Below are 12,944 nucleotides of genomic sequence, written 5' to 3'. Positions count from 1 at the left end.
CATATAGAATCTGATTATTATTTTCTCATTTATGACATATACAAGGATCAAAATTTATTATCAAATTTATTACAGAAAGAAAAGCATTTTGTAAAATTATTATAAATTTTCTTTGACTTTATAATTTGTGCAATGTGCTCACACATTAAAAAATGACATTTATGAAACATAATATTCTCCATAGCATAAAATGCTATTATCAGTGAACTGTTTTCTGATTGAAAATTGATTTTGTGATGTTTCAAATATTCATTTTTGTCCTAAAAAATATGATTCCTATCACAAACATTCCATTTACATGCCATATTCTGGAAAGGCTTCTAACATGAAAGCTCATACAGAGACTGATTAGACATTTGTTTCATACAGTATGATCTGTGAAAAATAATCACATTTAAAATTCTGCATTTATGAAATCAATAAAGAAACAGATTTGTGGAATAGAATTTCTAGCCAGAAATAATAGCATGGAAGGAGTCCCAACGTGGGCTGAAATTGCTAATATAATTTGAAAATATGTACAGAGTAAGACAAAATAACCCAAGATTAAAAGGGCAACATTTTCATTCATTTTTCCCTTCATACTTTTTTAGAATTTTCTCATTTGTTTGAAGCAAATAAAACTTTCTGGACCATATCCTTAAAGGCCTGTTTCACTTGCTGGTTTCTTAGTGTATAAATGAAGGGATTCAATAAGGGGGCAACTGAGGTATTGAGCACAGCTACTCCTTTGCTTAAAGTCACTCTGTCATTTGCTGATGGTTTTATGTACATGAAGATGCAGCTACCATAAGAGATGGAAACTACAATCATGTGGGAAGAACAGGTAGAAAAGGCTTTAGTCCTTTGCTGAACAGAAGGGAATTTGAGAATTGTCTTGATGATGTAGCCGTAGGAGAGAATCACTAACATCAGTGTGACCATTAGTGTCATCACGGCCAAGAAAAATGACATTAGCTCTAGGAAATGTGTGTCTGAACAAGAGATCTGCAGGATGGGAGAAGAATCACAAATAAAATGATCAATGACATTGGAAGCACAAAATTCCAACTTGAGTCCCAAGATTATTGGAGGAAAGATGACCAAGAATCCAGTTACCCAAGAGCTGAGTACAAGTTGGTAGCAAACTTTGTTGCTCATGATGCTGGTGTAATGCAGAGGTTTACATATAGCCACATAACGGTCGAAGGACATAGCAGCCAGAAGGTAAAATTCAGTTACTCCCAAAAAGATAAAAAAAAATAACTGAGTCATACAGCTCATATAGGAAATAGTCCTGTCCTTTGTCACAAGGCTCACCAGGAACCTTGGAATACAAACAGTTGTGAATGAGATTTCTAAAAAGGAGAAATTCCGTAGGAAGAAATACATTGGTATCTTTAGGTGGGAATCCAGCAGAGTGAGAGTGATGATGGTTAAGTTTCCTGTCACACTCAACAAGTAGGTAAAAAATAGAAAGAGGAAAATTACAACCTGCAGTTCAGGGTCATTTGTCAGACCCAAAAGAATGAAGTCCGTGTGGATTGAATGGTTCCTCATTTCTCTTATCGGTTTTAACAAAGCTACACAAAGAGTAAAAAAAAAAATGGTCCAGATTAGCTATTACAGTCAGTACGAAAGAGCAAGGAGAATGAGAAGCTAACATTCATTGATCACCAACAATATACCATGTACTGTTTGGAGATTTACATAAATGTTCTTATCTGCAGCAACCTTCTTTGAGTGGAATATACAATCCTCATTTTTTAGAGAGGGAAATTGAGGTTCAGATTAAAGAGTTTGGGATGTGTATCTAAATCCCAGCTTTCTAAAGTTGGTAAATTTTTAACAAAGATAAATACCCAACACACAACCCAGACAATTCATTTGAATATTTGGGTGAGATCTAGGCATTTGTGTTTGTATGAAGTTTACAGGTTCATAGCCAAGTGGAGAAGTATGGTTAGTAATTCAGTTGGGAACTGAATCCAAAACCATTTAAATACTACCCCTTTGTTCTTTTTAATTCTATCATACTGAATATCCAGTATAAGATCTTAGCCTCGAATACACGAGTAGATTTCAGAACATTCACGAATGCACTTTAATTCTACAGAATTGTGTGTAAAGAGGGCACGCTTTTTTTTTAAAGGGCACATGACACAACATGTTTAAGACTCACTAGAATATATGTTATTGCTTCGTAAATGGCAGCAATGAGAACATAATTCAAAACCTATGCAATTTGGGTGGCAACTCGGAAAATTGCAGATGAGCCTGAAAATAATAGAATATAGTCACAGCTTCTTAGACTAAAAAGAAACTTCAGAGATCATTTGTCCAATCTTGTACATAAAGCTAAAATCCTCCCTACAAAATTAAGGAAGGTATGTAGTTATTTAGATTTTACTTTTAACACAGTAATTATGATAATGGATAGCTTTGAAGAGTAAGAAAAACTTTGCAACACAAACAAATATAAAGGGAGAAATTGTTCTGTAAATTCAAAAACATACTCTTAACAACCACATTTTAAATAATGGCTTTCAACACCCTAAAACATTTTAGAAATTAGCTATATTGTTTATAAGATCTATATCAAGAGTCCTCTTCCTCCTTCTCCTTTAGAATGTTTTGTTAGCCAGATTGTAGACCGGTTGGGCTATTTCCTTATGGAATTTACCATTAAAAACACGATCCCTAAGAAACAAAAAACAAAACACAAGTAAGCAAAAACAAAATGCATTTTCTTTTCTTCAGAATTATCTTTATCTGTGAAACTTTGGACTGCTGGTAATGACTTTCTTTCCTAATACAGTCAACTCTTCAACTGTCTTTTAATATCTACTATATACCTAAAATTTCTGCCATTTTATGTTTATTTCTTTTTCACGGTTCTCATAATCAAAATTTATGCCTGCCCAGAAAAATTGTGTATTGCTTCTTTAATAGTTTTCTCCTAGTTTGATTTAAAAAAATAAAATAAAATTTGACCTAGTTCAGAAGGTTGTCTGAATATCACAGTGATTTCCAGAATCAAGTGAGAAAGTATTTAATGTAATTCATGATACCTTCTGTCTAAAGCTGCTTTGTGTTTATTGGCTGTTAAATGGAAGTAATGTATTCCTTTTCATATCTATTCTCTTGTAATCACCATCTTCATAACTATTTTTTTTAAATTAATGAATGGAAAAATATTTCTCTAGGAAGGTATAATTAGACAAAAAATTGATACATAAAATGTAGTAAAATGATGGTCATAGACTGAATTTTTCTCTTTCTATAAAGATCATTTCATTAGTCTTTTTTCCTCAACTTATACATTGCTATATTAAATTTATATAACTAATAAAAAACAGTGGACAGATTTAGGTGCATTTTGTAAATAGGTACCTTTTATACATTTTTGTATTTCTATACCAAAAAAGTAAAATGTTTAACCAAAAAGAAAAAAATCAAGCTTCTTATAAATATCTGCCTTTGATTACCACAAAATTACCTTAATTTCCAGTTAAAAATAAAAGATCCAAACTCTAAAGCATTTACCTTAATTCCTGTGTTTTCTCATATTTTCTTCTAGGATGTGAAAAGGCAAAAAAAAAAAAGTAGCTAATAATGAATTATGAGTGTACTCAAAGCCTAGACAATATTGTTTTAGTAAGAAATTGAAAGAAAAAGGACTTTAAGTTGTAACTTAATGCAAAAAGGTGGAATATATGGTGTGTTTTTGTAAATTTTCCACTTTTCACCTCACCCTGTGTGTAAGTTTGAACTTAGACCAGTTCTAGATTTGGATACTACTATATTTGATTTTATTTTCGATGAGATAAATTCTCTAGCCTTACTATGAACACATCTAGGTTATATCTATTATTAACACTAATGAATTTCAAGTGAAATTCATTTTTATATTCTTTACATTTGGAAATGGAAGTGGAAAAAAAATCCAGGAAAATCTGATAAAAGTGTTGTTATATCCAGTAGGTAAGGGGATATTTCATTGTTAATTTTACATGCTAAAAATGAGTGTTCTTATATCATTTAATTAATTGCACACTCAAGGGATTCTGAGAAGGAAAAAGAAAACAATACAAAGAAACCATTACCCAGGGATTAATAATCAGAAGACACTAATGATGTATGATAAAAATAACTTGTATAGCACATTGTAATAGAATATGAAGGGCCAGTATCTATGACAAAGCAAATAAGCGCAATTAGTGGGTCATGACCACATTCATTTTATTCCATAATTTAATATTTCAGGTTGGAGGTATATAACCCCATTAGATTTACCACACTTAACAAAATCTTTCATTCAGAAAGTCCTTGTTGAAATGGTTGCAAGGTTACTCATTTTATCATATGTTGTGGCATGCTTCAAGTTAACTGATTTGGGGATCCATTATCTGAGAACATAAAGTCCAAAACAATGTGGAGAGCAGTATCCTAAGATCCAAAAGAAACATTACTAAATGAAATGAGATACGAGGTTAAGTGGTGATATGAGAGTTGTATCCAGGAAGTATAAAACATAGGATACTTCTAGTGGCATAGAAATTAAGGAAGAATGACAGTCAGACATTAGTAACTTTAAGGTATTTCTCTTAAATTTGTTAGAAAAATAAAAATATTAACAGAAAGGGTGCCCCGATTCTTGACTTGCCGCATAAGAAATAGAAAACCTGTGACCTGGAAAAGAAATCCAGCTTAACCTGCTAACATACCTTAACGCAGAATGGGAAGGGTTGGACATTTACATGAACAGTGAGGCCATCAGGAGGCACAAATGAAAATGAAGCCCATGGTGCTGTTGGAAAGTTGTATCAGGAAAATAGAGTTCTTGTTCATAATGATGGCTTTCTTCCAGGTACATAATAGGCATTGTTTCTGCTAATTCCTAATAGAACAAACTGAAATATAACTCATTACATGATTACTTGCAGCTCTGAATTACTCCTGATGGTAGCATTCTTGCAATGATAAAGAAGAGATTTGATAAACCCAAACTTTAAGTTCTTCCATTAACTGAGCCTGAGAGATTTGAACTTACACTAAAACAATTCTAAAAGAAGGCATCATAATTCTTAATAATGAATAAGCTAGCCCTTTTGTAGAAAACATGAGAGAAAAGGGAAATATTATGTCATAGTAAGAGGGAAAGGAAATATCTGAGAAGAGCAAATATTCTTTTATGAAATTTAATTGTAAGGAATATGGAAACATTGAGAAATGAATAATTTGTGTTCAAAGAATAAACGAAGGCATTCCAGCTATGAAGTAAAAGGTATGGATAGGAAAGGGAAAATATGTATTTTCATAATGATAGCACAGAAATGAAAGCATATTTTTTGTTGTCTTTGAAATACCAGCATTTATTATGTTTTAGAAAATCAAAATGAAATTTTCTAGTCCCTCCTCTCTGAACAAATTTTGAAATCCAAGGAGTGGGTCGGCAGAAAGTGGTAGTGAATTGTTTTAAGTTTTTCTCCCCTGCATTTATTGAGTATAACTGACATATAACATTGTGTAAGTTAAACATTTTTTTAACGTTTTTTTATTTTTTGAGAGACAGAGACAGATTGTGAGCAGGAGAGGGGCAGAGAGAAGGGGGTCACAGAATCCAAAACAGGCTCCAGGCTCGGAGCTGTCAGCACATGGCCTGAACTCACAAACTGTGAGATCATGACTTGAGCCAAAGTCTGATGCCTAACCGACTGAGCCACCCAGGCATCCCTAATATTGTGTAAGTTTGAAGTGTACAGTGTGTTGATTTGATACACTTATATATTGCAAAATGATTACCAACATAATAGCTAATACTTCTATTATGTCACATAATTACCATTACTTTTTTTGGGTCAGATCCTTTAAGAGCTACTCTGTTAGCAACTTTCTAGTGTATAAAACAGTATTATTAACTATAACTACACTGTATATTAGATCCCCAAAACTTAATTGTCTTATAAGTGGAAGTTTGTACCCTTTGGCCAACATCTCTTCATTTCCCCAAACCTCCAGCCCTTGCTAACCACCATTCTACTGTTTTTAAGAGTTTTTCTTTTTCAAATTTCACATATGAGATTACAAAGTATTTTGTCTTTCTCTGTCTCATTTATTTCATTTAGCATTATGCCTTCAAGTTCCATCCATGAAGTTGCAAATGGCAGGATTCCCTTTTTCATGGCTGAAGAATATTCCATTATATACATTCACTATATATTCATATATACACATCCATGCACAGTTGTATCTCCTTTATCCATTCATTTATATATATAATATATATATAATATATATATTATATATATATATTATATATATGGACATTTAGGTTGTTTCCATATCTTGGCTATTGTGAATAAAACTGTAATGAACATGGAAGAGCAGGTAACCCTTCAAGATTCTGATTTCATTTTCTTTAGGTATATACCCAGAAGTGAGTTCATTGATTTTTCTTCTGCTTGGTTTAGTCTGATGTTGAAGATTTTTATTGAATTCTTCAGTTTTGTTATTGTATTCTTCAACTCTAGGATTTTTTTGTTTTTCTTTTTGGTTGGTTTCCATTTCTTTGTTGATCACATTTTGTTAGTGCGTTATTTCCTTAATTTTGTTGAGTCATCTCTCTGTGTGGTTCTTACGGTTCACTAAACTACATCAGGAGGATTATTCTGAATTCCGTATCAGCCAGCTCACCTATTTCAATTTCTTTAAGGTCAGTTATTGTAGATGTATTAGTTTCCTTTAGTGGTATCAGGTTTATCTGATTCTTCATGATCCTTGTATCGATATCTGTGCATTTGAGGAAATTGTCTCATTTTCCAGGCTTTATCGGTTCTGTGTGGCAGGAAAAGACCTTCACCAGTCAGGCCAGCCTGGGTTTGTGGACAGGTCACTGAGTATTGAGTGGGGTGGGCAGGCAGGGCTTGTTATGAGGGTTATAGTTGGGTCAGGCCACTGCCTGTGCTCTGTGGTTTGGTGGGACTACTGGCTGGGCTCCATGTCAAGTGGGGCTGCTGAGTGGTCTCTGAGTCAGGTGGGACTACCAGCTGGGCTTTGCAATCACCTCTGGTTGCACAGTGTCATAGGCTATGTTCCTTGGCAGGGCAGTGCTGCTGTTTGTACTCTATGATTGGGCAGGACTCTGGGCTGGGTTCAACAAATGCTCCTTGTTGGGTGGGGCCTCAGGCTGTGCTCCCCAACTGGTTGGTACTGCTGGCTGGAGCCCTTGTTCAGGTGGGGCCACAGACAAGGCTTTGCTGTCCAGTGGGGCCTCTGTGACTGGATGGGGCCATAGGCTGTGCCTGAATTTGGGCAGAGCTATAGGCTGGTTGTCCTGGTTGGGTAGGCAGATGGCTGTGCTCTGTTGTTGGAGGAGGGCACTGGCTGGGCACTCTGGCTGGCTGGCTGGCCTACATCTGTGCCACACTGTTGGATGGGGCTGGAGACTGTGCTCTGTGATTAGAGGGGTGGGTCACTGGCTGTGCTCCCTGACTGGATGTGTCCAAAGGCTGTGTTCAGCAATCACATCCAAAGGCATGTGATTTGGCATGGCCAAAGGCTGGGCTTTGTAGCTGGATGGGGTTGTAGGATGGGCTCTAGGGCTAGATACTATTATAGACTTGGCTCTCAGGCTCCCCAGTGTCTCTATTCAGGCTCTTTTGTTTTGTGAGGCCTGAGATTGTGCTCAACAGTTGGGCAAGGGCTTCTAAGCCTGGGTCCCTGCCTGAGCAGGGCTGTAGTATGGGCTCTGCAGCTGCCTACTTTCTCTGGCCAGGATTTCTGGTGGGATAGGACTGGAAGCTACGTTCAGCAGTTGGGTGGTGCTTCCAACTTGCTTCCCTGCCTAGGTGAGCAATAGAATGTGCTTGGTGGTTGCCAGACATCTCCAGCCAAGCAGAACTGTTGAGGCAGAACTATTGGATGGGTATTGAACTTCCTTCCCTGCCCAGGAAAAGGACTGTTAAATGGGTTCTGTGGCTGGTACAACCTGTTGGCTGGGAACATAAATCAGGCAGAACTTCCAGTTGGGTTCTCTGTCCAGATGGGGCCACTCTGCAGATGGGCCTCCTTTCTGCTTAAGTGCCACTGCTATCAGTCTTCAAGATCTGAGGGATGGTTACTGTAAATCCCCTTCCACTTCTGTCTGATCCCCAGTGGTCTAGTCCCACACATTCCCCTAATAATCCTTGTGAAGTGAGACTCAAGTGGGGCACCTGGGAAGCATTTTACAATGTTTTGGAAGCTTGATGTCCACTTTGGGCTTTTTCTCACTGGAGAAACTATAGGCCAGGGCATAGGGGGAGAGCCCTCTTGGTGTAGTGCCAACTCAGCCTGGGGGAGGGGTGATACAGCCAAAGTGAAACCTGTGACTGATTTTCCCTTTCCCCACAAAGAAGTTGGGACCCCTGGAGAAGCCTTCTGCCTTTCCTTGAGAATCCTTTTTTGAGAACTTTGGGTGTCACAAATCCAAAATGAATTCGAAACTGAGCATCAGATAGCACGAACTTTATTCAATGGCCAAAGAATGGAGAAACAGGGAACTAAATTCACAGATCAACTTCTCATTTGGGGTGTGTTCAGAGCAATTTTGTGGGGTTAGGATAATGAGGGCAGAATTATGCATAAGTTTTTCTGGAGAGGGGCATGACTTTTCTGGAACTGGGGTGTCACCTCTTTTTCTTCCTAATATGGCTCTGGTCAGTACTGTCATGGCTTTTGTGGGTGTGTCATTTACCATGCTAAAGTATTATAATTAGCATATAGTATAATTCTTTGGAAATTCATCCAAGTTTGTGCATGTATCAGCAATTGAGTAGTAGTATATGGTACGGATTTACAACGTTTTTTTTTTTTTTTTAAATCATGCACCTGTTGGAGGACTTCTGGGTTGTACCAATTTTGGCTGTTATGAATAAAGATGTTATAAGTATTCATGTATGGGTTTTTGTGTGAACATGTTTTCATATCTATGGGATACAACGTGGAAGAGTGTGATTGTTGGGTTAGATAGTAGATGTAAGAAGTAGCTTATAAGAAACCGTGACACTGTTTTCCAGAGTGGCTATCCCACTTTATATTCTCACCAACAATGCCTTAGTGATCCAATTTCTTCACATCCTTGCTAGACATTGATATCATCACTATTTTTTTTTAGCCATTCTGAAATGTGTGTGGTAATAATCACTGTAGTTTTTTTTTGTTTTGTTTTGTTGTTGTTTATTTATTTGAGAGAAAGAGAAAGTTGGGAGAGGCAGAGAGGGAGAGAGAATCCCAAGCAGGCTCTGCACTGTCAACACAGAGCCCGATGCAGGGCTCAAACCCACAAACTATGAGATCATGACCTGAGCTGAAATCAAGAGTTGGACATTTAACCGACTGAGCCACCAGGGTGCCCCTATAATTACTGTAGTTTTAATTCATTTCTCTAAAGGCTAATGATGTTGAAAATATTTTCGTGCATTTATTTGCCATCTATATATTTTATTTTGTAGAATATCTCTTAATGTCTTTTGCTCATTTTTAAATTGGATTATGTTTATACTTTGATTTGACTTTGAGAGTTCTTTATATATTTCACATACTAGTCCTTTGTTTGATAGATGATTTGCACATTTTCTCCTAGTAAATGGCTTGTCTTTTTGTCCTCTTAGCAGTGTGTTTCACAGAGTAAAAGTTTGTAATTTTGATGAAATCTGATTTATCTTTTTCTTTTTATGGATTGTGCTTTTGGTTTCTTTTTATAGATTGTGCTCTTTATGTTGCCCTAGAACCCAATGATGTTCTTTTTTGAAATAAATTTTTTTAAAGTTTGTTTATTTCTTGAGAGAGAGAGAGAGAGAGAATGAATAAATATGAATGAGAATCCCAAGCAGGCTCCGAGCTGTCAGCATGGAGCAGGAGGTGGGGCTCAAACTCAGGAACAGTGAGATCATGACTTGAGCTGAAATCAAGAGTTGGAGGCTTAAGTGATTGTGCCACCAAGCATCCTTTTAAAATAAAATTTTTATAGTTTTACAATTTACATTTTTAAATTTTTTATATTAAATATAATTTATTGTCAAATTGGTTTTTATACAACACCCAGTGTTCATCCCAACAGGTGCCCTCCTCAATGCCCATCACCCACTTTCCCCTCTCCCCCACCCCCCATGAACCCTCAGTTTGTTCTCAGTACTTAAGAGTCTCTTATGGTTTGCCTCCCTCCCTCTCTGTAACTTTTTTCCCCCCTTCCCTTCCCCCATGGTTCTGTTAGTTTCTCATGATCCACGTTTGAGTGAATAGTACAATTTACATTTAAATCTATGATCCACCTTCAGTTGTTTTTTATATAACGTGTGAAGTTTAGGTTGAGGTTCTTTTTTTTTTTTTTTTTTTTTTGGTCTGTGGATGTGCTCTTCTCTAGTACCACTTGTTGAAAGGCTATCCTTTCCAATTGAATTCTCCAATTGAATTGCTTTTGCAGTTTATAAAAAGTTGAGCATATTGATGTATGCCTACTTCTGAGTTTCTCTTCTGTCCTGTTGATCTATGTGTCAATCCTTTGTGAATAGCATAAAGTTTAGAACACGGTAACTAAAGAAAAAGTCTTGAAGTCTGGTAGGCTAACTCCGCCTACTTTTTTTCCAAAATTGTTTTGCCAGTTGAGGTCATTTTGCTTCTTCATACAAATTTTACAGTAATTTCATCCACATATGTAAAAAATCTTGCTGGAATTTTGATATAAATTGTATTAAATTTGTATGTTATGGAAGTGTATAAATAATTGAATATTAACTGTAATAGGTAAATGTTTATGGAAATACAGCATTTGATAAACTCTTTTCACAAGCTGATTTCCAGGCTCAAGTAGTTTCACTGATAAAATCTGAAAAATTTAAGGAAAAAATATTATCAAATTTTACACAACAATTTCCAGAGCAAAGATAAAAAGAAGTTCCCTTTCTAGTTTTATAGAGCTAGCATAACATTGATCTCAGTACCTGTCAAGTTAAAGTAAATTAAAATTGTAAACTAATCTCTCTTTGGCATATGGAAAATTAAAAAAAAAGTATTAAATCTAATGATATATAAAATTGATACTACATCATGACCAATTTGAATTAATTCTAGGTATGTGAGGTTGATTTGGCACTAGAAAACAAATTAATGATTCATTACATAAACAGATGAAAATCATATGTTAATCTCAATAGATTAAAAACAGCATTTGATAAAATCCACTACTCATTTATCACAAGATTCTTGACAACCTTGGAGTAGAGGGAGTTTCCTTAATTTGATTCAGAAAACCTAAATAGGAAAAGTAAACTCTCTAGCAGATACCATATTTAGTGGTGAAATATTAAAAGCTATCCCTCTGAGATGAGAAAAATACTACTCTCATTATTTATATTCACAACGTTGTATTCCTATTTTTGGCCAGTTTAAAGGGGCCAAATTAAGAAAGAAAAGGTCAGTCAATTGAAAAAGGAAATATAAGTGTTATTGATTATAGATAAGAGATTATGTATATAGGAAATCCAAATGATTCTAGAAAAAACATTAAAATTAAACATTGACTCTAGCAAAGTCACTCAGGTCACATACAAATATAGATTGTATATTTATACTTACAGCAAAGAATTAGGGAATGAAAATAAAATACTGATACTACTTACAGTGTCATAAAAATATTAAATACTGGCTCATTTGCTTAAGCATCTGACTGCAGCTCGGGTCATGATCTCACTGCTTGTGGGTCCAAGCCCTGCATGGGGCTCCGTGCTGATGGTGTGGAGCCTGCTTGGGATTGTTGCTCTCTCCTCTCTCTCTGCCCCTACCCCACTTATGCTTTCTTTCTCTCTCAAAATAAATAAAATTAAATACCAAGGAAGATATCTATTAAAATATGTGGAAAACTGCTGCCTTGGAAACACACAAAAAATCACTTTATTATGAGAAACTAGAGTGACAAAGAGAGAGACAAAACTGAAATCAGGCATTTAAAACACTATGAAAACACCAGTAGTTGATGAAATAATGAAGGGTGACTCTGTCCCTTCTTGATTCTCACACTTCTCCTTTGAGGAGGGATTGCCTATTCATAGAGGGGACCATCTCCACAGAGATCATAGTCTGTCATTGCCACCCCACAACACACACAGGTAGTTCCTCGGGGGTAAATGGATTATCCAACTGTGTTTTGTAAGTGGTGGGTACTTCTCATAACTCTTCCTGAGAACATTTGGAAAATTAAAGTTTACTGAATCTTATTTGTCTTTGAGTTAAAAATTTAGAAGGCAGTGTGGAGCCTGCTTCAGATCTTCTGTCCTCCCCGTCTCTCTCCACCTCTCCTGCTCACGTGGTCTCTCAAAAATAAACGTTAAAAATAATTGAATTCTTAATTATATATTTATGATAAAGAACGTAGACATATCATTGAATATTTAGCTATCTTAACTTTTTATCACTTAGATTTTTTAAAAAATTCAGACTGTGTCGAAGACCCCAAATTTTAATTTTTTTGATCTAGCCCTTATGTGTAAAATTGATATCCCACACCAAAGAGATTAACTATGATCTTGCAGAAACCAATACTTGTAATGGTAATAACTGAGGATAAAGTAGAAGTATCCTTTGCTGAATAAAAAATGTGGATGGCTATATGTAGTCATGTATTGAAAGTTCAATATTATAACAATGTCCGTTCTCTCCCAATTTATCTTTTGAGTCAATGTGATGCAAAAACCTGTAGCATTTTAATTTTAAGAAATTTCAGAAGCTTATTCTAAGTTTAGATGGAAATGCAAAGGACAAAACATAGCTATACACTCTTGAAGTACAACAAAGTTGGGAGACTTATTGCAAATATCAAGATTTCTAAAGCAACAACAATTAAGATGTTGTGATATTGGTACAAGAAAAATTAAAAAATGAAATTGGCCAGCAAAATAAAATAGAAATTCCAGTAACAGATCTAGACT

At 35.6% G+C, this 12,944-nt stretch overlaps 1 protein-coding gene across 1 annotated transcript; it reads right to left on the bottom strand.

The window, feature by feature from the left end:
* Positions 1-600: 600 nt before the first annotated feature.
* LOC106986886 (olfactory receptor 6C75-like) lies at positions 601-1,542 on the bottom strand. Its single transcript, XM_015085090.2, has one exon. It carries the CDS (start codon positions 1,537-1,539, stop codon positions 601-603), a length of 939 nt encoding a protein of 312 aa, XP_014940576.2. The 5' UTR covers positions 1,540-1,542.
* Between the last annotated feature and the right edge of the window lie 11,402 nt (positions 1,543-12,944).

Source organism: Acinonyx jubatus, chromosome B4 (genome assembly GCF_027475565.1).
Source record: "Acinonyx jubatus isolate Ajub_Pintada_27869175 chromosome B4, VMU_Ajub_asm_v1.0, whole genome shotgun sequence".
NCBI classification, from domain to species: domain Eukaryota; kingdom Metazoa; phylum Chordata; class Mammalia; order Carnivora; family Felidae; genus Acinonyx; species Acinonyx jubatus.
Note: the sequence above shows the minus strand (reverse complement) of the source record. Positions and strands in the feature narration are given on the sequence as shown.

Excerpts from the sequence above, each read along its gene's own strand:
- LOC106986886 (XM_015085090.2), bottom strand. The coding sequence starts at position 1,539 with ATGAGGAACCATTCAATCCACACGGACTTCATTCTTTTGGGTCTGACA.